At 37.6% G+C, this 27,504-nt stretch overlaps 3 protein-coding genes across 13 annotated transcripts in view; 1 reads left to right on the top strand and 2 right to left on the bottom strand.

Annotated features, from left to right (window-relative positions):
• Positions 1-1,966, top strand: part of LOC110960676 (low-density lipoprotein receptor-related protein 1-like) — a 96,080-nt gene extending 94,114 nt beyond the window's left edge. For all 3 annotated transcript variants that reach the window (XM_022208023.2, XM_022208021.2, XM_022208020.2), the window contains one exon: positions 87-1,966. In XM_022208023.2, coding sequence (XP_022063715.2) covers positions 87-227 — 141 coding nt within the window. In that variant the 3' untranslated portion in view covers positions 228-1,966. The remainder of the gene's footprint in view (positions 1-86) is intronic.
• On the bottom strand, positions 1,765-27,504 carry LOC110968040 (E3 ubiquitin-protein ligase DTX3L-like). Of its 9 annotated transcripts, none has more exons than XR_007941796.1 (15): positions 27,424-27,504; positions 27,047-27,110; positions 26,307-26,366; positions 25,548-25,601; positions 24,803-24,856; positions 24,029-24,082; positions 23,586-23,642; positions 23,062-23,118; positions 22,270-22,326; positions 20,437-20,650; positions 20,111-20,271; positions 18,856-20,028; positions 18,532-18,749; positions 17,919-18,128; positions 1,765-2,221 (listed from the first exon to the last, which is right to left on the bottom strand). XR_007941796.1 is itself a non-coding variant. In XM_051947887.1 (15 exons), the coding sequence occupies exons 2-15, from the start codon at positions 27,092-27,094 to the stop codon at positions 2,357-2,359; spliced, it is 2,277 nt and encodes a 758-aa protein (XP_051803847.1). In that variant the 5' UTR covers positions 27,095-27,110; positions 27,424-27,504; the 3' UTR covers positions 1,765-2,356. The 9 variants fall into 9 exon arrangements, 8 of the variants coding, with proteins under 8 accessions (XP_051803847.1, XP_051803846.1, XP_051803849.1 ...); XM_051947887.1 differs by lacking the exons at positions 17,919-18,128; positions 18,532-18,749 and adding exons at positions 2,831-3,048; positions 3,155-3,444 and having other exon boundaries at positions 1,765-2,426; positions 19,146-20,028; XM_051947886.1 differs by lacking the exon at positions 1,765-2,221 and having other exon boundaries at positions 17,712-18,128.
• LOC127534018 (uncharacterized) lies at positions 3,449-5,992 on the bottom strand (the record flags this gene model as incomplete). Its single annotated transcript, XM_051948219.1, has 4 exons — positions 5,746-5,992; positions 4,706-4,919; positions 4,419-4,579; positions 3,449-4,342 (listed from the first exon to the last, which is right to left on the bottom strand). Coding segments are annotated over exons 1-4 (1,293 nt in total), but the record flags the coding sequence as incomplete, so codon positions are not given.

Below are 27,504 nucleotides of genomic sequence, written 5' to 3'. Positions count from 1 at the left end.
AGACAGAATTAGCAGGCATGTAAATACCTACAGCCGTACTGTCGCCTCCTACATGTTATCTAATGGATGCCTTTTCCTCCTTCCAGCCCACCAACTTCACAAACCCAGTATATGCCACTCTGTACATGGGAGCTCACAACAGTCGCAACTCTCTGGCCAGCACAGACGAGAAGAAGGAGTTGCTATCACGTGGAGACGAGGAGCCCCTTGTGGACCCACTGGCATAGACTGTCCATTGGCCTAGATCATGCTATTCCAAACACACCCCTCTTCTTGCCTTTTAAAGAAAAATTCAACAACAAAAAAAATCGATAAAAAAGTGTGAGAGAAAATTGATAAAAAGTGTGAACACTGTATAAAATGTACAAAAATGAAGGACTACTTTTGTATGTGATTGCAGTATTATATTTTGTTCTTTTGAGATTCCTCTGGTCAAAAACGAATAACATTTTCTATGAGAGATTTTTAATTTACACTTTGTCCCTTACCCTTTACCTAAATAGCCACTACCTCTGTGCAAAATGAAATGGAAACGAGAAAATCAGAAGAAAAGATGCTATCATTGGAGCAATTTTAATTTTTTATTTTTGTATGAATTGTATAGAAAAGAAAAAAACATTGTTCCATTTCACCAGTGCCAACTATTTGTTGTTTGTGTTGACTTTGAGCGGGAAAGGCAAAACTCGTAGTTTTCTAAACCGGTACATATGTTGTCTTGCTGGGGTTTCTTTGCGAGATTGTGTGAGGCAGATTTGTGATAGCACCGTTTGTGTATAGCACATGTAAAATGATAAAACTACAGTATTTCCACGAGTTTTTCTCAGAGAACAATGTTCATGAAATGATTGTGTTGTCTTCCTTGCACAGAATATCACGTTTTACGGTATACTGTATACTGTAGGCTTTATGCCGTAAGATGTAAAGCGGATGTGTTTGTTTTTATCACATTGTGTAACAGCTGGAGCTCGTGTGTTGCTGAAGTGAAGAGGAGGTGAACAGGTGTGTGACTGGAGTTGGAGAATGAGGACGCTGGTTATGGGTTAAACATTCCAGGCAAAGTATTACATAGATGAAGGTTACAGATGTAAAGTGATAGTTTGGGTTGATGCCTTCGTGGGGGGCAGTTGGCTGTGCTTTCATAGCCGTTGGGAGGGCCATTGCAGACACACTTTGATGAGTAGTATCATGTCTGCACTACTTAGCTGTTACAGGGGTCTTCCTCCAGAGGGAAAGGGAGGTTGCAATTATGGTAAAATGTGAGGAAGGAAAAGATGTGTTTGTCTTTTACTTCTCCCGTCCATTTTTTTTTTCTTTGTAATGACCAGATAACGTCCATCTGGCTTTGTGAGTAAATTTATCATTCTGCCTTTAGAGGATCAAAGTCTGTACATTCACAGTTTTGTAACGACTCAGTCTTAAGTGCATTATGTTCATTTGGTCCTTAGTATTTCTCTGTTGTTCTTGAGCTCTTTCCAATCTCTTATTCTCCTCTGTGCCCTGCTGCTGCTAATGCTACCATTCTGGTCGCTCTGACACGTCCTTACGCTCAGCCTCTGTCCCAAAATGCTGCTTCTGTCAGAAATGTGTCAGCCATATCTTAATGCATGTGAAAAGTAACACAAGTCTTCAATGTAACTACAATAACAAGTTTTTATTTTGCTTACCTGTCAGCCAGTGTTATTTTATGCTGTTGTATATGTTCCGTCTTTAATTGAGAGAGAAGTACAATCATTTTACCTAAAGAACGTTTTTGCAAAATCATACGTGCATTTTCAGAATTGTTTTTGATTAGTCTTTGTTTTTTTTTTAAATGAAAAATGACACATAGCTTTTATAGTACACGATGCATGGAGGCTCAGACTTTCTTCTGGAAAGAGAATAATGTTTAATTTTTGCTGGAGTACTTTACAAACTAAATAACAGATATTGTTATAAATAAAATTTTAAAAATTGTACAGAAAACAAACTCCATTGTCTTCTGTGTTCTGTCTACACCCAGCCTTGATAAAATAAGAATGTCATGAGTCAGCGTGGGTTAAATTAATCATTTATTTGGCTAACCAGTAAATTACATCATCTGTGTTGTAGAGAAAAGGTTGCAATTACAGAAAATTTTCGTTTTGATGATGTTAAAAAACTCAAAAATCAAAAAAAATTAAAGAAACGCATGTCGATAATATAAATTGCTAAACTCTTGAGCTGTAAATATTTTCCAGTGCACCTCAAGCAACCCTTACTGATCACATTAAACATTACCGGTGAAGAAAAAGCTAAATATTTGTGAATTGTTGGATAATAGATTTGTCTTTTTTTTGTAGCTGGATGTGTAATTAGACTCCACGTTCCATCAAACTCTTCACTTGATGCCTTTAGCCTTCAGCTCCTCCCTGACTCTGCTCAGATAGTCGGGGTCAGGATAGCCAAAACTGTGGAAACAGGATGAGCAAGGCTTAAAATTTATGATATTTCAGCAGAATAAACACTGGAAGGAATATATACTGATCTGCCACAACATTCAAATCACTGACAGGTGGAGTGAACAACACAGATCATTTCGTTATAAAGAAATGTTTTTCTGGGACATCTTGGGTCCTGGCATTCATGTTGATGTAAATTTGATGCATAGCACCCATCTAAACATTGCCAATGACCAAAACTCTCCAGTGACAGTGGCCTCCAGCAGCAGGACAATGTGCCCTGCCACATAAAAAGTGCTCAGGAACAGCTTGAGGAACACGAGGTAAATGTAAATAATATTAGGCTGGTGGTTTTAATGTTGTGGCAGACTAGTGCATACTAAAACAGAAGTAAGAGAATGTGGCTGCAGTACCACTGTGGTCCTCCTGAAGTGGACGTTTTGTGATGAATGTCATTCCAGGTCACCTGGTCGTCCATCCCAGTTGTTCTGGACATCCCAACAGTGAAAATGAGTTTCTGGTCAAATGCTCGTTTCAACAGCTGCAGCACTTCTTTTCCCTCCCTGTTGTCTGGAAGATATGCCGTTCTGGTAATTCCAGAATAGTACTGTCCAGGTTTAGGATGTTTGGCCTGCAAAGCAAAGCAATACATTTGATAGAAATCAATAGAAAAACAATATAAAAATGAACATACAATTGAAATGAAAGGCATTTAGGCATTCAAATAAATTATTTACCGTCTGTATTCCACTTGGAATATTATAGGTGATCACGATAGTTCCACAGTCTGTGAATCCAGGCAGGGATATGCCATGCGTACTCCATGTCATTTTTCCATCTGGCTGGTCTCCCTCTATCACACCAAAAACATCTTTGCATACAGGGCAGGTGGGGCCTATGCTTTTCTCAGCTTGTTGCAGGCATCGCTTACAAAATGCATGTTTACATTTGAGTTGCTGCTTCTTGATAAATACATCCATACATATCGGACAGGTTTCATCTTCATCATCTCCTGCTTTTGCTCCACCTCCTGTGGGAGCCTTGGTGTTCTTCTTGCTGAATCCTGGTCTTCCATTCACCACAGCACCATTGGAGGCCTGCTCTGACTGATAACCACTGCTCGAGTCTCTGAGTGAGCGACTGATCCCAGTGGCACCATGGAGTTGATTGATACTCACAGGTGATGTGACAGTCTTCTGGTACAGACAGACAAGAGCTCTGACAGCATGGCTCTCCATGGAGATGTTTCTTCCAGCTCCTCTGTAGCAAGCTATAACAGTGACTTTGCCTTGAGTGATGCCGGATTCTCTAAAGTTGACATTAAATGCAGCTTTGATCTTTTCTATTTGCCCATCGTAGAAGGTAGTCAGCCGCTTCCAGTTGCTCTCCTCTATGGTTAGTCCTGATTTGACAAGAGGGTCGTAGATGGTCATGTCAACCATCAGTGGTGTTTCTTCAGATGGCCATCCATAGTCTTCAAGAGAAGCGTTCATATTTGTTTTCTGCGTTGCATTTAAGGTCCTACTGAAATCATTTTGACTACTGCTTGGCCCGCATACTAAAACATTGTCAGTGGACAGAGTAAGTAAAAGCTTGCTGTCATTTTTCTGGACAACTTTCAGTGCCTCACTCCACTGATCTGGATCTACGTACTTGAGAGGAATAACTGAGCCAGTGGATTCATTTAAGCTATCCTGGACGAGGTTTGTGAACTCACTGAGAGCTTTCTGTGGGTCTCCACCTTTCTTGTCTGGTTCAAATGTTACTTTCACATTTGCCTTGAGTTTAACTCCATTCTCTTTCTCTATACGTTTAAGTTCCTCTTTGTAGATGTGGGACACATACCAGAAATGGGACACTGGAACAGGACAACTGAAAGTCTCTTCTCCTACTGCAGAAACTGTGCTGCTCTGCTCCACTTGCTCCTGGGTAAAAACACACATTAATTCAGCAGAATAAAAATCAAGTTTTCTTGCAATTTTTTTTAAAGATTTGGTATACAGATTGTGGCCGTGACGTGGAGGGATGGGAGTTCATTGAAGCCTCCTCCGGTATGTCTGCTTCCAGCTCTGGTGGTGTCAGACTAACAGATGTGATGGTGATTGGACTACAGCCTTTTTTGGTAAGTGTTTGTCCAATCAGCTTCTTCAGCTCATTCAAAGCTTTACAGGAAGACACAAAATATGGCATAAAAATATTTAAAAATGTTCATTAATGTAGATAAACTCATGGTTGTGTGGGATTTTATGGTAACAATTAAAAGAATTCAAAGAACAGTCATACTGTACCTGGGACAGGAGTAATCTTTATCACGACACAATCATCTCCTATGGTCTTTACAACTCTGCAATCTGTAATTGTTTCTCTTTTGTTGAACCAAGTCTGAAGAACTAGCTCGAGAACTCTTTTTGGTTTTTGTGGTCGACTGGACTCTGACCACTTAAATGAGATGCTGAATCGAGCTTCATCTTCATCTTTATTCTGTGATGACATCTTCCCAGTCTGAAAACATGAACTAACATGTAATAAAACACCTATATCACTTTGTAATCCAGTAATCTCTGATTTTCAATGTATTTCAATCAAAACAGCAAATAAAAAGAGATTATAGCATTAAAACAACAGATTTTCTCAAATTTCCTATTCTTTCATTTTATTATAAATCCTGTGAGGTTAGCTGCTATGTCAAAATTTCACATTCAAATAAAGTAGAATAATATAACCATTACTATTTATAAATGGAAAGTTATTTGTAGGATGTTACCTTGCATCCTTGGAAGATTTCACTTGTAACTAACACAGAATAGCTGTAAACAGTGTTGATAATCTAATCTAATCTAATATATCTCAGTCCCCTGAGGAGATGAAGTGTTCTTAAAATTTTGGTCTTGTGCTGTAAATTAAATACTTTCACTTTCACATCCTATTTAGAGAAAACATGCAGACCAGTTGGAACTCAGTTGGAATTTTGGGTTAGGGATGTGGTCGACATTGTGTGACATTTTGACTGTCTTTTTTAATGCACAAACATTCGAGACATACGTGACAGTACAGTTTGCTGTAGTCAAACAACCACCTTATTTAGAGTATTTACATCAAAACTGCGTCAGAAACTAGCAAACGAGAGCTAGCTAGTGTCGAGTGTTAACTGCTGATTATTGTCGCTCGACTCGGTTAAAGAAGCTTAATGCAAACTTTAACTCGCTACAACATGCTTTACACTTTGTTTATTGCTTATATTTTCAACAGGACTTTTACCATAACGACACGCCGTAAGCTTTTACTATTTGTAGTTGTTTTGAACGTAAACTCACTACCTATAACTTACCTCGGCTTGGCTGCGCTTCCTCATAAATGAAAGTGCTGCCGTTCAGAACAGACCAATAATGAAACTGAAGGAAACCACTCCTACTTTCTTTTTTTTTTTAGCACACATCAACAAGGATCAGAGGCAGTGTTGCCAAGTCCGCTTATTATAAGCGACTTTGGGCTTGTTTTTTTGTAAAGTCGCTTGCAAATCTCGTCAGTCGCGGGTTGCGGGTTTTTGGGCTTGTTTTCTAAAGTGTAGTGTAGTCGCTTACTTGGGCTTGCTTTGCTGCCTGCATAAACCGCTCCTCTCCCAGTTCTCCACAACAAAGCGAAACACGATAGTTTGTCCTTTTCCAGGATCCGTCCACTCCTCCGTTTCTCAGTTACCGCCCCCACCCACACACGCAGAGCAACACCTGTGGATGTTTGTAGGAGCGATGTAGAGAAGACCCGACGCCAGGTACAGCGAATAGACCTCAGACCTCCGTGTCTGTGTCTCTGTGTGCCCACCTGCCCGGTCCTGTCGCGGGTTGCCTGGTGACAGACACTGCTACAGACGCTGCTGCAGCCGCGCGTTTAAAAATGCCTCCAGCCAAAACTCCACCACATCCAAAGAAGCAAAAACATTTGCAAAAGTACAGACGTGAGTGGGAAGACTCGAAGTCCTGGCTTGACAGCGTTAGTGGCAATAGGTACAAGGCAAACTGTGTTTTCTGTTGCTCATAGACAAGCTGAAGTAAGGCAGCATCAGGAGACCAACATGTAAGAAACATGTGAACAGAGAGAACCCAACCAGCAGGTCACAGTTTATCATCCCTAATCATCTCCTGAAGTCCATATGGTAAGGGACACCATGATGTGATCAGCTAGATTTCCTACTGTATCTGGTTGTGAATTTACCAGAGGATGCTTATAATCATGGTGATGTGGTCATATACTCTACAGTATTTTAGTGACTCAATAAATGTCAAAGTTGTTTATATATTTTTTTAATGCTTTTAAGTTTTTAATAGACATTTATTGAATTGCCTATATGTAATCAATAAATGGACTTTGCCCATCTCAAGAAATACTCACTCAGAACTCTGATATGTTAAGAGTACTAAAGAAATAAATATATGCATACACACATAAATGGGTTGATACATTAATTGTGTTAAAATAAGGTTTGTATTTAGAAATAAATGTTTGGGTTTTTTTTGAATTTATTTGTACAGTAATCTGCATTGAAATGCTTTTTTTAAAAATACAATCTACCACTCCTTGGGTGGTAGTGGCCCTGAGGAGCCGTGGTGGGCGTCCTTTATTGTCATTTCTGAAAGGTAGCAGTCCTAGATTTTGCAAATGTGAGATACAGGCTCACCATGCAGTTTTAGCATTTAATACAACATGGTGGCACGGAAAAGCACAAAAAAAACCTCTGAAACCTTCTCATCCATGAGGCTTACAGACGCTGGTTCCACCACTTCAAAACAAAACCACACAAGACAAACAAATGAGCTAAAGATCGCCACGTACACAGCCTGTCACACACATCCATCAGTGCTGTGGATCATCTTGGCGAATTAATTGGATCTACCTCGACTGACAAATAAGTTATAATACACTTTTATTTTAATCAGAGCTTTAGAATCTAAGTTTCTTTTCATCAGAGTTTAAAAATTTAAGTTATTAAAAGGTTATATTGACAATTTACTGTCAATTTAGTGCATCCAAAAACAAATACATATTTTTACTGTTATCAAGAGGCGTCTCATTGACATGATGTGACAGTTCAGCTGTTGGGCTTGTTTTGGGCTTGTTTCCATAGAGCGGGCTGCTTGTTTCTATTGCGAGATCTGGCAACACTGATCAGAGGTCATTTTCCTCTGTAGACCTGATTTCAACACCAGAAAAGAACAGAAACTGTAATTTTTTACACTCTACTCTGTATTGTCTTGATCTTTAGCAGTGTGTGAATGTGATGTATCTTGTAAAGCGCTTTGGGTACCTTGCAGGTATAGTAAAGCGCATTTTTGAGGTTTTTTTCTGAATTGTCGGTTTAAAGAAGTTAACAGTTTCATATAGTATATGTCGACAAAATGAACTTATACAACTGAAGATGAATTTGTCTATGTGAACCGAAAAAATGTACATTCAATCAGTGTACAAATTATTTGTACATCGGACATGATCATAGCAAATTTAGTGGCAGGGTGGCCTGGGTCAACACATGATTCATTCATCCTGAGGCACAGCAGGGAAAAGACTGCAGGCCGGTGCTGCGTGAAATGCCGTGGATCAGCAGCTTATTTATATACAGATACATTCATGAGTTACTTTGCATTGACCATTCAGGGTAAAATGTGGGTGTGTTGTGGGCGGAATGTGAGGTGGATCCACCTGTGCAATCTTCCAGCTGGTGTGTGATTTATCAATTAATTGCGTGCAGCTGTGTTTACGCACAGTTTTATAAATCAGGGGCGAAGGGCATATATCCATTTCAGATTTTCGGCGTACGCAAACTTTTAGTATGGATCCTACGCAATGTTTTATAAATGAGGCCCCAGGTCTTTAACCAACATCCCAAAAATACATGAAGTCGGGTCCAGAGAAATGAAGGGAGGTCAACTTTTATCAACCTCCATCCAGATGTTCAACTTGATAGCTTTACTTTGAGATTTTTAGCACCACAAACCTTTAGTATCACACTTTATCAACATTTATTAGGACTTTAATGGAATCCACCAGCAGATTTAGTTTTTGTTGAGAAACTTTATTCTTGTCGTTGTGGGACTGCAGTATTTAAAACTGTTCCTTCTATTTGACCTCATGTTTATTAGTTTTAGTGGAGAAAGTTATTTTGTCAATTAGTCTCTTAAAAACCAAATAATAAATTGGATTAGTTAAGAGGTTTAAAATTCTTACTTTGTCATATTTTAAATATGACAAAAAATATAAAAATAAAGCGTCTTGAGACAATTTGACCTGTAATTGGTGTAGGAACCAATGAGCTCGATTTATTATAAATAGGAACCAATCCGCCCGGAAGGAAAAAACAGTTTTGACTGCCGTTGGGAGCGGCCGCTCAAAAACCGGTAACAATGAATTGTTTGTTTTAGATCAAAGCTGTTGGACTATACTTATTTGGTTGTTGCTAGAGGTACGGACCCGTACCCGTAGCCTGTGGACTACGGATACGGCACTTGCCATTTGCCAATCAGATACGCGAGATCTGGTCACGTGACTCCCGGTAGACGGTAGCTGTATGGACCGTAGCATCGGTACGACAGGTACGGACCCTAAACCTTACCCTAATACTAACCCTAACCTTAACCTTTGCTTACCTTTCAACAATTTGCAGTGGTTAGCAGCTTCTTGACTCGCGAGACTCGCGTACGGGTCCGTATCTGTCTGGCAAATGGAAAGTGCCGTACCCGTAGCCTGTGGGCTACGGATACGGACCCGTATCCGTAGACACTACCTACTTATTTGGAGTAATAAACGCAGATTATTGGAACCGCAAGCATTGGCCTCGGCTCTCTTCATCAGACACGGTAAAGTTGTTGACGTGTCAACTATTTAAATCCTGGTGAAGCACCTCAGGGGCTTCAAGCATTGGCTTAGCCTCTACAATTGGCGTTACATAAATAAAATTGAGTTTAAATTGCATATATTTTGTAATGGAGTAATTCAGCCATATATGTTGGAAAACACATTTTCTTTGTCCACTAATCTCTTGATTTCCCGTAATTCATTTCTTGTTTTGGTTTATAAAATGTCAAACCCAAATATATTCAGTTTACTGTCATAAAAACCAAAAACATTTACATTCATGATGCAGGAGTCAGGCAGTTTTTCACTTTTTATCTTAGTTTAGTCAGAAAGATAGTTGATAATGTGTGAATTGTTGCAGCTTGCAAGCCGTAAAAGGTTTTAAACTTTGGGGCCGAGTGCCAAAAAACATGTAGAAACCAACATCAACAAAACACTCAAAGATTTAAACATCACGAAAGGGAAATCCAACTTTTGCATGACAATGTCTAATAAAAGGACATTTATTTCCAATCTAAATGTGTGATATTCATCCTCCGAAGCTTCTATTCACATCGTCTTCCCCCTGGACTGGTTTGGTCGGGAGCATGTGCAGCAAACATTTGAAAAACTGCACTTTAACATCAATGAATGACACTGAAGTTTAATCTCTACATAAATGAGACTGAGTCTGGATGTGCTGCTCTGTCATTAACTCCTAAGTTTAGGGAAAGTTCAGACAAAAGAGGACAGTTCATATAAGAATTGAGAATGAGCTTATTTTGAACAAACATCTCAGACTTCCTGAGCTTCAGCACCTCTAGCGCAATATTTTAACAACCAGCAACTCAACAGATCCAGAAGTTGGAGAGAGTTAGCTTCAGCTGAGCCAAAGAACATGTGGGACACTAACCTAGCAAACATTTTAGACTTTTCTCTGTGAATTCTGAGAAATAATTTACTATTTAATGACAGAGCTACACATCTGAACTCAGTCTCATTAAAACAGACTCAAATTCAGTGTCATCCATCCATATTAAAGTGCAGTTACCCAAAATGTTTGCTGCATGAGCTCCAACAAACAAACAAACAGGAGGTGGAAGATTCCAAGCAGCTTTATAGAAGGGGGAACCGGACTACTAAGTGTGGTCAAGTATAGAGAGCTGTTTTGTTGGTTTTTAAGGCTGATAATGATTATTAGTGAGACATTTGAAGGAGATATTCATTTGCAGTAAATGAAAGTATTTAAAATCTTGGAGTTAAACTTAGAAGAACACAAACTCTAACAGAAAACTTTGTTGATATATTTTTGTGTTGTTTACAGATGTTAAGTTAAAGGAGTTTTATTCGTGATGTATAACTAATCAAATCACTCCAGAAGACAGAGTGACCATGTCGTAAATACATTTTCTTCTCAGATTAAGTCTTCTGTCTCAGTTTTAGGTTCCAATCAGTGAAAAATATACACCGTTAAAAATATTAGTTGCAGCAGTCTCACGAATAAAAAACAGAAGAGTCTTGGAGCATTCTTCAGATTCAAAAATAAAAGTGTTTATTTCATTGTGCACAAGGTCCAAACACCAATGAGAAGCCCCGGAGCTGTCTGGCTCTGCCCTCTGATGCCCGGTCTTTTATATTGTTTTGCTCTGGTGTGTGGAATTCTCTACACCTCAAGGCCGTCCTTCTTTTATCATAAAAACTCGTAAATCTGTCACTATTACCTTCCCTACTCCTTTGTTAAGGGTGTCTAAATGCTCGTAACTGCCGGGTACTCTCGAGTGTTGCTCTGAGGGGATTCCTCTCATCCTGGCTCCCTGCCCCTCCAATCATTACCCTCTGCAACTTTATGGAAGATACATTTAGGACAACAGGTGTCATTAAGTTAATGCCAGGGTATCTATGAACACAGAAGTTCTACAAACAAGAACCCCCCATCACACCTGACCTTGAGCACTTGCAGCTTCCTAGTGGCTGCTCTAGCTGTTGGCCGTGTGCCCAGACTGCCTGTTCATACACACACAATGCAGTCAGCATTCTGCACTGCACACACATACTGCTCTTCTCATGTGTGTGTGGCCTTTGACACTTCTAACCTTATACCTGAAGGTTTTATGCTTTATTTGACACAACAACCACAGGTAGGCTCAGTCCCAAACCGCCCCCTACACACTCCCCCTCCACTACCGAGTGTCACTCCAAAAGAAGTCGCGCTCGCAGCTGTGGAGGGCACCTATTATTGAAGGGGGAGGGTATAAATACGATCGTCAGGAATGGGACGCCCTGTCGCCTCACCGGAAAACGGAAGATGTCATCACCATGGTAACACAAAGATGCCTACTGTCATGGCTGTAGCGCTGTGGCACAGGTTGAAACTAACAAGGATCGCTGCTGCTTCCAGAAGACGAAAGCATCCTACTTTTTTTCCACTCACGTTTTCCAATCCTATTATCTGGCATTTCAAATCCAACAAATGAATGAATAAATGAATTCTGTCAGTTGTGTTCAAATTTTAAGGTGTCAGGGGGTGCATAATTAATTCAAACGTCAGCAGAGAAGATTTGTTTCTTTTATCTTTTTACACCACTCTTTTTGTGATGTTCTGTCAGTGTGAAAAAGGCGTGGGAGAAATAATGGACGCATGTGGAACTCACATCGATATGTTTGTTTCCTCCTCCATTTCGACGTTGCACTTCCTGAAAAAGTTGTCCAGAGTGAGCATCGATGCAGACTCGCTATTTAAGGGCTGAACAGTCCACTCCCCCTCCGCACTACACGGTTTGGGACGGCCCTTAATATGGAGGACCCTCTGCGGGAACGCGCAAATGGAGGGGTAGTGTGTAGAGATGGTGTGTAGGGGGCGGTTTGGGACTGAGCCGTAGATAAAGGTTCAGAGCCAAAGTAGCGCCATTTTTAAATTGATTTATTACTGTAAATCGGTAAAAAATAAAATACTGAAATCAGTCAGCCCACAATTACTACAATTCCACAATGTGCGTGTCTTTCCTTTGACTTGTTATTTGTACAATATATTACACACGTGGACAAAATTGTTGGTACCCCTCAGTTAAAGAAGGAAAAACCCACAATTCTCACTGAAATCACTTGAAACTCACAAAAGTAACAATAAATAAAAAATTATTGAAAATTAAATAATCAAAATCAGCCATCACTTTTAAATTGTTGATTAACATAATTATTTAAAAAAACAAACTAATGAAATAGGGCTGGACAAAAATGATGGTACCCCATAACTTAATATTTTGTTGCACAACCTTTTGAGGCAATCACTGCAATTAAACGATTTCTGTATTTGTCAATGAGCGTTCTGCAGCTGTCAACAGGTATTTTGGCCCACTCCTCATGAGCAAACAGCTCCAGTTGTCTCAGGTTTGATGGGTGTCTTCTCCAAATGGCATGTTTCAGCTCCTTCCACATATGTTCAATGGGATTCAGATCTGGGCTCATAGAAGGCCACTTTAGAATAGTCCAACGCTTTTCTCTCAGCCATTCTTGGGTGTTTTTGGCTGTGTGTTTTGGATCGTTGTCCTGTTGGAAGACCCATGACCTGCGACTGAGACCAAGCTTTCTGACACTTGGCAGCACATTTCTCTCCAGAATGCCTTGATAGTCTTCAGATTTCATCGTACCTTGCACACTTTCAAGACACCCTGTGCCAGATGCAGCAAAGCAGCCCCAAAACATTACTGAGCCTCCTCCATGTTTCACCGTAGGGACAGTGTTCTTTTCTTCGTATGCTTGGTTTTTGAGTCTATGAACATAGAGTTGATGTGCCTTACCAAAAAGCTCCAGTTTGGTCTCATCTGTCCAAAGGACATTCTCCCAGAAGCTTTGTGGCTTGTCAACATGCATTTTTGCAAATTCCAGTCTGGCTTTTTTATGAGTTTTTTTCAGCAGTGGTGTCCTCCTTGGTCGTCTCCCATGAAGTCCACTTTGGCTCAAACAACGACGAATGGTGCGATCTGACACTGATGTACCTTGGCCTTGGAGTTCACCTTTAATTTCTTTGGAGGTTGCTCTGGGCTCTTTGGATACAATTCCAACGATCCGTCTCTTCAATTTGTCATCAATTTTCCTCTTGCGGCCACGTCCAGGGAGGTTGGCTACTGTCCTGTGGGTCTTGAACTTCTGAATAATATGAGCCACTGTTGTCACAGGAACTTCAGGCTGTTTAGAGATGGTCTTATAGCCTTTACCTTTAAGATGTTTGTCTATAATTTTTTTTCGGATGTCCTGGGACAATTCTCTCCTTCGCTTTCTGTTGTCCATGTTCAGTGTGGTACACACCTTTTCACCAAACAGCAGGGTGACTACTTGTCTCCCTTTAAATAGGCAGACTGACTGATTATGAGTTTGGAAACACCTGTGATGTCAATTAAATGACACACCTGAGTTAATCATGTCACTCTGGTCAAATAGTTTTCAATCTTTTATAGAGGTACCATCATTTTTGTCCAGGCCTGTTTCATTAGTTTGTTTTTTTAAATAATTATGTTAATCAACAATTCAAAAGTAATGACTGTTTTTGATTATTTAATTTTCAATAAATTTTTATTTGTTACTTTTGTGAGTTTCAAGTGATTTCAGTGAGAATTGTGGGTTTTTCCTTCTTTAACTGAGGGGTACCAACAATTTTGTCCACGTGTGTATGTATATGATGGCGTTTTGTCATCCCAAAGGCTATACAATGATGTTTTCTCAGAGACATACTATGCTACTCTGTTTGTTCTGGCCCTGGGCCGCTACAATCCTCCTCTGTTGTTTTCTGGATTGTTCTCAGCTGCATGCCTTTGTCCACCCAGCCTCCGTTGACTCGTCCCGCCTGCCGTCTCTGGAGCTGAAGCTGGATTGGATCAGACCGAAGTACAGTCCAATCACGATACCAGCTGCCTCTCAAAAGGCTCCTTCATCTGGCGGCACTTCTTCTGAGGAGAAGCTGAGCTTCAGCAGAACTTTGGAGATGTGTTCCAGTGGTTGGTGGATGTGTGGGGAGATACAGAGGGACCTTTGAATTGTTCAGAAAGGAAAACAGGGAACCCATTGGTAGTTTTAGTTTAGGGTGCTACTGCGGAGTGTTCTTGGGTTTTCAGAGGTGAACAGGAAGAGTTTTATTTTGTATTGATGATGTTTTACTTTGTTCCCGGTTGGAACGCCCATCAATGTCAATGTGAAGTTCACTTTTAGTTCTGTTTATTTATTTTTGTTTTACTAACACCCATTTGCTTTTAACCACCTCACATGTTGTGTTGTTGTAAACTTACTCTTTCAAATAAATCCTCGTCTAGAAACCAGCGTTTGGATTGTTTTTGTGTTGCTCCTCACCTACTTCAGATAACCGGGACAGAACAATGTTTTGTGGACCAAAGGCTATACTCCGACGTTTTTAGAACGACCTGCTATATTATGATGTTTTTTGGACCAAAGGCTACACTCTGACGTTTGTTGAGCGACATGCTATACTGTAGGCTTTTTCAATTGACATATTACTATGATGGTTTTTAATTTGAGATTTTTTTTTTTTTTTTTAACAACATATAAGAATTTGTTTTAAAAGTGACAATACTTTTACTTGTGCAAAGAACTATTGTTTTATGGCATTTTTTAGACCACATATTATACTCTGTTTTTTTGAATGACATACTATTTTGACAATATACTGCACTATGACATTTTTTGAACCACATCTCATACATTACAATTTTAGGCAACATCCTATCATTTTGCGCTTTTTGAACCACATAATAATCTATGGGGTTTTTTGCTGACATGCTATACTATGAACTACAGGCCATACTATGTTATTCTTGAAAAGTAAACTATACTTTGACATTTTCTTAACTCCATCCTATAATATGGCATTATACACAGAGTGCTTTGGTTACATGTTGATTTATGATCTAGATTTTATTTTTCTGTTTTGTTTTTTGACAGGATTACCACAGACCTGACCCTGAACACCGTTGACACCCACCTGAGGGAGACGCTGCCTAAGATCTCAAGGCTGCTTGGTGGTGGTCCTTCTGCTCCAGAACATCTTCATCAACTACGTCTTCTTTTGAAGAGGCCCTCAGATGCTGCAATCAAGGACCTTAAGGAGGAACCGCTACTTTCACTCTGTAACGAGATGACGGTTATTTTAAAGACCCAGCTCCTGGTGGCTTTGAGTGAAAATTTAACATCCATCAAAACGGAACTGCAGACAGTTAAATCTGAGCTGTCGATCAGTATTTCAAACATCAAGTGTGACCCGGGTGCCCTAAAGCACGCTGTGGGTGAAACGGAAACTTCAGTCTCCACATCAGCGACAACATCGTCACATTCCAAAGCAGAGCACCTGTCTGCTGAACTCTTAAAAGTGGACTATAAAGGTGAAGAATGTGAGCAGTGGAACAGATGTGATCAGAAAGAAGTCATTTTCTTTTTTCTTTTCTTTCTGGTTGACTTGATGCTGTCAGATGCAGATGTTGGAGCTGATTCTGATCTTTCAGGAGAAAAAGCTGCTTTTCCTTCACAGACTTTTCAGGAAATTACTCTCTCAGGTTTTCTCTGCTATTTATATTTTTATTATCTGTGATTATTTCATTATTGTAAAATAAAGTTGGAGGCATAAAGACTCATTTCGTTATTTATTCCTGAAATCTTTGACGTAGCAGAACTAAACTTTCATTTTCCTTCTTGTACTTCTGATACTAGGACTAAACGTGTCTTCAACACAGATCATCTGTTTTTAATGAATCAGCAGCAACATCACAACAATGAATGAGACAATTTTCAACAAATTAATGAAACTGATGTCATTTAAAACTATCAGTCTGTTTTAGTGTCAAATTAAAGCCGATTACTGACTACTAGAACATTTACGTTACTGTTTTAATCACATTTAAGTTTCCTGAACGTTACATTAACATCAACCAGCCACAGTTTTATGAACTTAATGAACCAGATTACAGTAACACAACACACTTCAGCTGCTGACAGGAAACAACACAAACATCGTTAGCTTGATGCTACATTTTGCTGCTAATCAGGACTGGTCAGCTAGCACGGTTAGCATCGCTAAATCACATTAAAGCTAATATTCACTGGATGCTAACTCTCTTCTCTGGTCAACATGCACAAATAAACTCCACAAATTTACATAAACTCCTGCAGCACAAGCAAGAAGTGAAGCAACTTCTTGTTGATAGTCCTGCGCTGGTACTTTTCAACCCTTCTCTACACCCTTACCTACCTGGCCCCATTCACAGATACAAGTGACTATGGAGGACTTGGCACTATTTTTATCCCAAATACAGCCTGATGGAACAGAGGAACCAGTTGCATTTTCCTTACGCACGCCAACAGAAATGGAAAGGAAATATTCTACAATTTCTACAATATTCTTCTTCTGCAAAAGTTGCCTCAATAGTTGGAGAGGAAAGAAGAAAAAAATTCTCACACACAAATCTGTGTTCATTTGTTGGACCTTTTCTCTCGTCTTAATTTTTTGGTGAGGCATCAGTGAGACATTTATTGAAATTAAACCATGTGAGAAGTTTAGAAGAAAAATCTGTCTTTTCTGGAGCTGTTACCATCTCATAAACATCTGAAATGTGACTCCAGGTTCACACTGAGACTTGTAAGATGCCAGAAGCAAAAAAGGTCAGAAGGCTCTGATTTTTATTTACTTTAATTTTGTTACATTTTAAAAGCTTGTCATACTATCCATTATGAAAAAAAATCTTTATTTTACAAATTATTAGTGCTGAGAAAAAATGTAACTCAGTAAAGTGCCACATTACCCTCTGAAATGTCACAGAGTGGAAACACAAAGTAACATGAACTGAAAATACCTTAAGTACAAGTACCTCAAAACTGTACTACATTACAGCAACTGAGTAAATGTACTTCCACCACTGACCTAAAGCTTTCCCTGAAATTCCTCTAGGGAACTCCAGCCAGCTTTATGTGACATAATAACATAGTTTAGAGTTGGTCCATATACAAGACAAATCTTTGTTAAATGTCTACCACCAACATATGAGAATGTTGTATGTACAAGTTGTACACTTTATGTCGTGAGTTTGACAAATGTGCTTATTTTTGTTTTCTCTATCATTCCGGTCACTCTGACACGTCCTTACGCTCAGCCTCTGTCCCAAAATGCTGCTTCTGTCAGAAATGTGTCAGCCATATCTTAATGCATGTGAAAAATAACAAGTCTTCAATGTAACTACAATAAGTTCTATTTTGCTTACCTGTCAGCGAGTGATATTTTTGTTGTTACATGATGCATGGAGGCTCAGACTTTCTTCTAGAAAGAGAATAATGTTTAATTTTTGTTGGAGTACTTTACAAACTCAATAACAGATATTTTTATAAATAAAATTTTAAAAATTGTACAGAAAACAAACTCCATTGTATTCTGTCGACACCCAGCCTTGATAAAATAAGAACGTCATGAGTCAGCGTGGGTCAATTTAATCATTTATTTGGCTAGCCAATAAATTACATCATCTGTGTTGTAGAGATTAGATTGCAATTACAGGAAATTTTCATTTTGATGATACATGTTGAAAAACTCAAAAATCAAAAAAAAAAAAGAGAAAATAATTCTTAAAGAAACGCATGTTGATAATATAAATTGCTAAACTCCTGAGCTGTAAATATTTTCCAGTGCACCTCAAGCAACCCTTACTGATCACATTAAACATTACCGGTGAAGAAAAAGCTAAATATTTGTGAATTGCTATTTAATAGATTTGTCTTTTTTTGTTGTTGTTGTTGGATGTGAAATTAGACTCCACATTCCATCAAAGTCTTCACTTGATGCCTTTAGCCTTCAGCTCCTCCCTGACTCTGCTCAGATAGTCGGGGTCAGGATAGCCAAAACTGTGGAAACAGGATGAGCAAGGCTTAAAATTTATGATATTTCAGCAGAATAAACACTGGAAGGAATATATACTGATCTGCCACAACATTCAAATCACTGACAGGTGAAGTGAACAACACTGATCATTTCGTTATAAAGAAATGTTTTTCTGGACATCTTGGGTCCTGGCATTCATGTAGATGTAAATTTGATGCATAGCACCCATCTAAACATTGTTGCAGACCAAAACTCTCCAGTGACAGTGACCTCCAGCAGCAGGACAATGTGCCCTGCCACATAAAAAGTGCTCAGGAACAGCTTGAGGAACACGAGGTAAATGTAAATAATATTAGGCTGGTGGTTTTAATGTTGTGGCAGACTAGTGCATACTAAAACAGAAGTAAGAGAATGTGGCTGCAGTACCACTGTGGTCCTCCTGAAGTGGACGTTTTGTGATGAATGTCATTCCAGGTCACCTGGTCGTCCATCCCAGTTGTTCTGGACATCCCAACAGTGAAAATGAGTTTCTGGTCAAATGCTCGTTTCAACAGCTGCAGCACTTCTTTTCCCTCCCTGTTGTCTGGAAGATATGCCGTTCTGGTAATTCCAGAATAGTACTGTCCAGGTTTAGGATGTTTGGCCTGCAAAGGAAAGCAATACATTTGATAGAAATCAATAGAAAAACAATACAAAACTGAACACACAATTGAAATGAAAGGCATTTAGGCATTCAAATAAATTATTTACCGTCTGTATTCCACTTGGAATATTATAGGTGATCACAGTAGTGCCACAGTCTCCGAATCCAGGCAGGGATATGCCATGTGTACTCCATGTCATTTTTCCATCTGGCTGGTCTCCCTCTATCACACCAAAAACATCTTTGCATACAGGGCAGGTGGGGCCTATGCTTTTCTCAGCTTGTTGCAGGCATCCCTTACAAAATGCATGTTTACATTTGAGTTGCCGCTTCTTGATAAATACATCCATACATATGGGACAGATTTCATCTTCATCATCTCCTGCTTTTGCTCCACCTCCTGTGAGTGCTTCAGTGTCCTTGCTGAATCCTGGTCTTCCATTCACCACAGCACCATTGGAGGCCCCATCTGACTGATAATCACTGCTCGAGTTCCTCAGTGAGCGACTGATCCCAGTGGCACCATGGAGGTCACGGAGACTCATTGGTGATGTGACAGTCCTCTGGTACAGACGGACAAGAGCTCTGACAGCATGGCTTTCCATGGAGATGTTTCTTCCAGCTCCTTTGTAGCAAGCTATAACAGTGACTTTGCCTTGAGTGATGCCTGATTCTCTAAAGTTGACATTAAATGCAGCTTTGATCTTTTCTACTTGTCCATCATAGGAGGTAGTCAGCAGCTTCCAGTTGCTCTCCTCTATGGTTAGTCCTGATTTGACAAGAGGGTCGTAGATGGTCATCAGTGGTGTTTCTTCAGACGGCCATTCATAGTCTTCAAGAGAAGCATTCATATTTTTTTTCTTTGCATTTAAGGTCTTACTGAAATCACTTTGACTACTGCTTGGTCCGCATACTAAAACACTGTCAGTGGACAGAGTAAGTAAAAGCTTGCTGTCATTTTTCTGGACAACTTTCAGTGCCTCACTCCACTGATTTGGATATACATGCTTGAGAGGAATAACTGAGCCAGTGGATTCATTTAAGCTATCCTGGACGAGGTTTGTGAACTCACTGAGAGCTTTCTGTGGGTCTCCACCTTTCTTGTCTGGTTCAAATGTTACTTTCACATTTGCCTCGAGTTTAACTCCATTCTCTTTCTCTATACGTTTGAGTTCCTCTTCATAGATGTGGCTCACATACCAGAAATGGGACACTGGAACAGGACAACTGAAAGTCTCTTCTCCTGCTGCAGAAACTGTGCTGCTCTGCTCCACTTGGTCCTGGGCAAAAACACACATTAATTCAGCAGAATAGAAATCAAGTTTTATTGCAATTTTTTAAAAGATTTGGTCTGATACATACAGAATGTGGTCGTGACATGGAGGGATGGGAGTTCATTGAAGCCTCCTCTGGTTTGTCTGCTTCCAGCTCTGGTGGTGTCAGACTAACAGATGTGATGGTGATTGGACTACAGCCTTTTTTGGTAAGTGTTTGTCCAATCAGCTTCTTCAGCTCATTCAAAGCTTAAAAAGAAGAGACAATATATGGCAAAAAAAAAAATATTTAAAACCAATATTCACAAAGAAAATTGCATAAGTTAATATTCATTAATGTAGATAGTTAAACTCATGGTTGTGTGGGATTTTATGGTAACAATTAAAAGAATTCAAAGAACAGTCATACTGTACCTGGGACAGGAGTAATCTTTATCACGACACAATCATCTCCTATGGTCTTTACAACTCTGCAATCTGTCTCCATTTCTCTTTTGTTGAACCAAGACTGGAGAAGTAGCTCGAGATCTCGTTTTGGTTTCTGTGGTCGACTGGACTCTGACCACTTAAATGAGATGCTGAGTAGATCTTCATCTTCATCTTTATTCTGTGATGACATCTTCCCAGTCTGAAAACATGAAATAACACTGATATCCCTCTGTAATCCTGAGTAATCAGAGTAATCTCTGATTTTGAATGTTTTTCAAACAAAACAGCACATAAACAGAGATTTTTAGCATTAAAATAGAAAATTTTCTAAAATGTCCTATTCTTTCATTTTATAATAACTATAAATCCTGTGAGGTTAGCTGCTAAGTCAAAATGTCACATTCAAACCAAGTAGATTAATACAAGCATTACTATTTACAAATGAAAAGTTATTTGTATGGTGTCACCTTGCAACTTTGGAAGAAAGATTTCACTAAATATAATATAATATAATGGTGGAAAAAAGTTTTCGGACAACCTATACATTTGCATGCATATCCCATTAAGAATTACTCTTAAGTCTTCAAGTGCAGTTTCTTTGAGTACAATCACAGACATAATACTGAACAAATAATAAAAAACATCCATTAAAAACTTAGAATTGATTGATTCCATAAAAATAAAAATATTGAGTATTGGATCATTTTGGTAGAATTTAGTTTTGTTAGTTTTTCTTGTCAACAGTAAACAAAAAAATATAATTTTTATTTGTTTGTGTCTGTCTAATGTAGCCATGCCTTTTGAAACACAAAAAAGATGTTTCCACAAATATTTCATGATAATATTTGACACTGTGTAATATTTTCAGGGTGTCCAAAGTTCATTTTCCACCACTTTATATTATAATACTATATAATTTCTCAGTCCCCAGAGAAGATGAAGTGTTCTTATAATATTGGTTTTGTGCCATATATTAAATATTTTCACTATGTAGAGAAAACACCAAATGATAAAATGAAATAAACTAAGCTAGAGAAATAAAATTTTATTGCACATCTGTGATTAATATAAAGAAAAGGAGGACAACAATGATAAAAATACTGAATATATTTTAGAATAACAATAAATCCTGCGAAGTTCAGAATCAGAAAGCCTTTATTGCCAAGTTGACACACAAGGAATTTGACTTGGTGTATAGAGAGCAGTGCCTAGCAACAACAAAAGTAAAAGACAGTAAAAGAATAAATAAACAAATATAAGTCTGTGAATTCAGGTTAGCTGCTATGTCAAGGTTTCACATTCAAACAAAGTAGATTAATACAAGCATTACTATATATATAACTAGAAAGTCATTTGTATGATGTTACCTTGCAACTCTGGAAGATTTCACTTGTAACTAACACAGAATAGCTTTAAACAGTGTTGATAATATAATAGAATACAATACACTATACTATTGTATACTATACTATACTATAATATAATAGACCCTTTAAAAATGCTCGAGTTTGCAGCGCAAATTCCCAGCGCAAACTATATACTCCCAGTCCCGCTTGACTTCTCGCTCCGCTTTTGCCTCCAGCATAAGCCCCGCCCACAAAAAACGTCACAATGTTTGTAAACAAATAAAGGGTCTATATACCATAAAACAATTTCTTAGTCCCCAGAGGAGATGAAATGTTCTTATAATCTTGGTCTTGTGCCATAAATGAAATACCATCAATTTCATATACTATTTAGAGAAAACATGCAGACCAGTTAGTACTCAGCCAGGATTTTAGAAGCACAAATAGACACATTTAAAAAAAAAAAACTTACCTGGGCAGGTTGAGCATGAGATGCTAGTTGATCCTGATTTCCATCATTAGCAGAGCTCTACACCAACCAAAAAGGAAGAAAACAGGAAAAAACAAAACAAAACAATGAATTAATGAGACTTTTTTTATATAGCACTTTTCATACAAATAAAATGCAACGCAAAGTGCTTCACAGGCAACAGAAATAAAAATGCAACAAAACAGAACAAACTACTCATGTTATAAATAAAGGAGACTAAAACACAGGGATTGAGGAACTGAGGAAACGCTATGCTGTGGAACAAGTGCAATGAGGAAACACCGGATGAAATAAAATAAGCTCTCAAAATTAAATATCTATTATTAAAATAAAGATAGCAACAGAAAAATAAGTCAAAATGATGAAGAAAAACTAAGTAAATTTCATAATAACTACAAATCCTGCGAGGTTAGTAGATATGTCAAGATTTCACATTCAAGCAAAGTAGATTAATACAAGCATTACTATTTGTAAATGGAAAGTTATTTGTATGATATTACTTTGGAAGATTTCACTCATAAATAACATAGAACAGCTTCAAACAGTGTTGATAATATAATATAATATAATATAATATAATATAATATAATATAATATCTCAGTCCCCAGAGGACATGAAGTGTTCTTTAAATGTTGGTCTTGTGCCGTAAATTAAATACTTTCACTTTCACGTACTATTTAGAGAAAACATGCAGACCAGTTGGAACTCAGCCAGGATTTTAGACTGGTTTAAGTACTGAACAAGTACAGATAGACACACTCACAAAAACTTACCTGGACAGGTGGAGCATGAGATGCTGGTTGATCCAGATTCCCATCGTTAGCAGAGCTCTATGCCAACCGAAATGGAAGAAAACAAACAAAAAAACCCAATGAATCCATGAATCAATCAGACCTTCTTTATATAGCACTTTTCATACAAATACAGAAATAAAAATGCAGTAAAACAGAACAAACAGCTGATTTTATAAATAAAGGAGATTAAAATGCAGGGATTGAAAAACTGAGGAAACGCTATGCTGTGGAACAAGTGCAAAATAAAATAAGCCTGATAAATAAAATTCAATTAAACATCTGTGATTAACATAAAGATAGCAATAGAAAAATAAGTCAAAAATGATGGAAAAAAACCCCAGAATACATAACAATAAATCCTGCAAGGTTAGATGCGTCAAAATTTCACATTGAAAAAGCAAAATAGATTAATATAACCATTACTATTTATAAATGGAAAGTTATTTGCATGATGCTACCTTGGCAGATTTCACTCGTAACTAACACAGAACAGAAATACTTACCTGGACAGGTGGAACATCAGGTACTTGTTGTTGCAGATTTCCATTGTTAGTAGAGCTCTACAACGAATAAACAGAATAAATTTTATAACAATAAATCCTGTCGAGTTAGCTGCTATGTCAAAATTTCACATTCAAACAAAACAGATTAATACAAGCATTACTATTTATAAATGGAAAGTTATTTGTATGATGTTACCTTGCAACCTTGGAAGATTTCACTCATAAATAACACAGAATAACTTCAAACAGTGTTGATAATATAATAGAATATAATATCTCAGTTCCTAGAGAAGATGAAGTGTTCTTAAAATGTTGGTCTTGTGCCATAAGTTAAATACTTTCACTATTTAGAGAAAACATGCAGACCAGGGGGAACTCAGCCAGAATTTTAGACTGGTTTAAGTACTGAACAAGTACAGATAGACACACTCACAAAAACTTACCTGGACAGGTGGAGCATGTAATGCTAATTGTTGCAGATTGATGCAATCAGAGCTCTATGCCAACCGAAAAGGAAGGAAACAGGAAAAAAACAAAAACAATGAATCAATTAGACCTTCTTTATATAGCACTTTTCATACAAATAAAGAAATAAAAATAGAGTAGAACAGAACAAACAACTCATGTTATAAATAAAGGAGACTAAAACGTAGGGACTGAGAAACTGAGGAAACATTATGATGTGGAACAAGTGCAATGAGGAAATAGCAGATGATTAAATGAAATAAAATAAGCCTGATAAATAAAATCAAATTAAATATATGTGATTAATATAAAGATACCAAGAGAAAAAGAAGTCAAAAATGATGGAAAAAACAGAATAAATTTTATAACAATAAATCCTGTCGAGTTCGCTGCTATGTCAAAATTTCACATTCAAACAAAGTAGTTTAAGACAAGCATTACTATTTATAAACAGAAAGTTATTTGTATGATGTTACCTTGGAAGATTTTACTCATAAATAACATAGAACAGCTTTAAACAGTGTTGATAATATACTATACTATTGTGTATACTATAATATACCATAATATAATTTCTCAGTCTCCAGAGGAGATGAAGTGTTCTTAAAATGTTGGTCTTGTGCCATAAGTTAAATACTTTCACTTTCACATCCTATTTAGAGAAAACATGCAGACCAGGGGGAACTCAGCCAGGATTTTAGACTGGTTTAAGTACTGAACAAGTACAGATAGACACACTCACAAAAACTTACCTGGACAGGTGGAGCATGTAATGCTAATTGTTGCAGATTGATGCAATCAGAGCTCTATGCCAACCGAAAAGGAAGGAAACAGGAAAAAAACAAAAACAATGAATCAATTAGACCTTCTTTATATAGCACTTTTCATACAAATAAAGAAATAAAAATAGAGTAGAACAGAACAAACAACTCATGTTATAAATAAAGGAGACTAAAACGTAGGGACTGAGAAACTGAGGAAACATTATGATGTGGAACAAGTGCAATGAGGAAATAGCAGATGATTAAATGAAATAAAATAAGCCTGATAAATAAAATCAAATTAAATATATGTGATTAATATAAAGATACCAAGAGAAAAAGAAGTCAAAAATGATGGAAAAAACAGAATAAATTTTATAACAATAAATCCTGTCGAGTTCGCTGCTATGTCAAAATTTCACATTCAAACAAAGTAGTTTAAGACAAGCATTACTATTTATAAACAGAAAGTTATTTGTATGATGTTACCTTGCAACCTTGGAAGATTTCACTCATAAATAACACAGAATAACTTCAAACAGTGTTGATAATATAATAGAATATAATATCTCAGTTCCTAGAGAAGATGAAGTGTTCTTAAAATGTTGGTCTTGTGCCATAAGTTAAATACTTTCACTATTTAGAGAAAACATGCAGACCAGGGGGAACTCAGCCAGAATTTTAGACTGGTTTAAGTACTGAACAAGTACAGATAGACACACTCACAAAAACTTACCTGGACAGGTGGAGCATGTAATGCTAATTGTTGCAGATTGATGCAATCAGAGCTCTATGCCAACCGAAAAGGAAGGAAACAGGAAAAAAACAAAAACAATGAATCAATTAGACCTTCTTTATATAGCACTTTTCATACAAATAAAGAAATAAAAATAGAGTAGAACAGAACAAACAACTCATGTTATAAATAAAGGAGACTAAAACGTAGGGACTGAGAAACTGAGGAAACATTATGATGTGGAACAAGTGCAATGAGGAAATAGCAGATGATTAAATGAAATAAAATAAGCCTGATAAATAAAATCAAATTAAATATATGTGATTAATATAAAGATACCAAGAGAAAAAGAAGTCAAAAATGATGGAAAAAACAGAATAAATTTTATAACAATAAATCCTGTCGAGTTCGCTGCTATGTCAAAATTTCACATTCAAACAAAGTAGTTTAAGACAAGCATTACTATTTATAAACAGAAAGTTATTTGTATGATGTTACCTTGGAAGATTTTACTCATAAATAACATAGAACAGCTTTAAACAGTGTTGATAATATACTATACTATTGTGTATACTATAATATACCATAATATAATTTCTCAGTCTCCAGAGGAGATGAAGTGTTCTTAAAATGTTGGTCTTGTGCCATAAGTTAAATACTTTCACTTTCACATCCTATTTAGAGAAAACATTCAGACCAGTTAGTACTCAGCCAGGATTTTAGACTGGTTTAAGTACTGAACAAGAACCAAAAACTTACCTGTACACCTGGTGTAACATCAGGTCCTTGTTGTTGCAGATGTCCATCATTAGCAGAGCCCTATACCAACCGAAAAGGAAGAAAACAGGAAAAAAAACAACCACGAATCAATGAATCAGTCAGACTTTCTTTATATAGCACTTTTCATACAGATAAAATGCAGCACAAAGTACTTTACAGATAACAGAAATAAAAATGCAACAAAATGGAACAAATAACTCATGTTATAAATAAAGGAGACTAAAACACAGGGATTGAGAAACTGAGGAAACGCTATGCTGTGGAACAAGTGCCACGAGGAAACACCGGATGATGAAATTAAATTAAATAAGCCTGATAAATAAAATTAAATTACATATCTGTTCTTAAAATAGAGATAGCAACAGAATAAGAAATGATAAAAATGAAGTTATAAACTGTACATGAAATAGACTAAACTATGCAAATAAGCGAATAAACAGAAAACTAAATAAACTAAATTAGGAGGAACAATAAATAAATAAAATCTATCAAATCCATCAACAGCCTGACGTAAAAGGTAGGTCTTGAGTTTACTTTTAAAAACATCAACACTCAGCAGTACTGTCAACAATAAGGTAAACAAACACCCAGTATGTAAACAAACACATGCTGAAGACAGTCACACTGCATTTCAATTTTTTTAGCAACAAAGCCAATTAAACATTTGTCAGTGATCCAGTGTTCAGCTTTAATTTAGAGTTTGGTTTATAGTTACTCACGTCCGAAGTGTCCATAGGCTCCTCTTGGTCGTCGTCATTGCGTGACATTTTGACTGTCTTCTCCCTTTAAAACACACCAAACATTAGCGACATACGTGACAGTACAGTCCGCTGTAGTCAAACAACCACCTTATTTAGTGTATTTACATCAAAACTGCGTCAGAAACCAGCTAACGAGAGCTAGCTAGTGTCGAATGCTAACTGCTGACGTCGATTATTGTCGCTCGACTCGGTTCAAGAAGCTTAATGCAAACTTCACAAGCTTTTACACTTATTTTATGGCTTGTATTTTCAACACGAAATTTACCCTAACGGTGTGTCGCAAGCTTTTACTATTTGCAGTTGTTTTGAACGTAAATTCAGCACGTATAACTTACCTCTGTGTGGTTGCTCTTCCTGATAAGTGAAAGTGAAAGTGCTGCAGTTCTTAACAGACTAATAATGATACTGAAGGAAAC

This window comes from Acanthochromis polyacanthus, chromosome 5, assembly GCF_021347895.1.
Source record: "Acanthochromis polyacanthus isolate Apoly-LR-REF ecotype Palm Island chromosome 5, KAUST_Apoly_ChrSc, whole genome shotgun sequence".
NCBI classification, from domain to species: domain Eukaryota; kingdom Metazoa; phylum Chordata; class Actinopteri; family Pomacentridae; genus Acanthochromis; species Acanthochromis polyacanthus.
The sequence above is the reverse complement of the archived record's forward strand: the minus strand, read 5'-3'. Positions and strand labels throughout refer to the sequence as shown.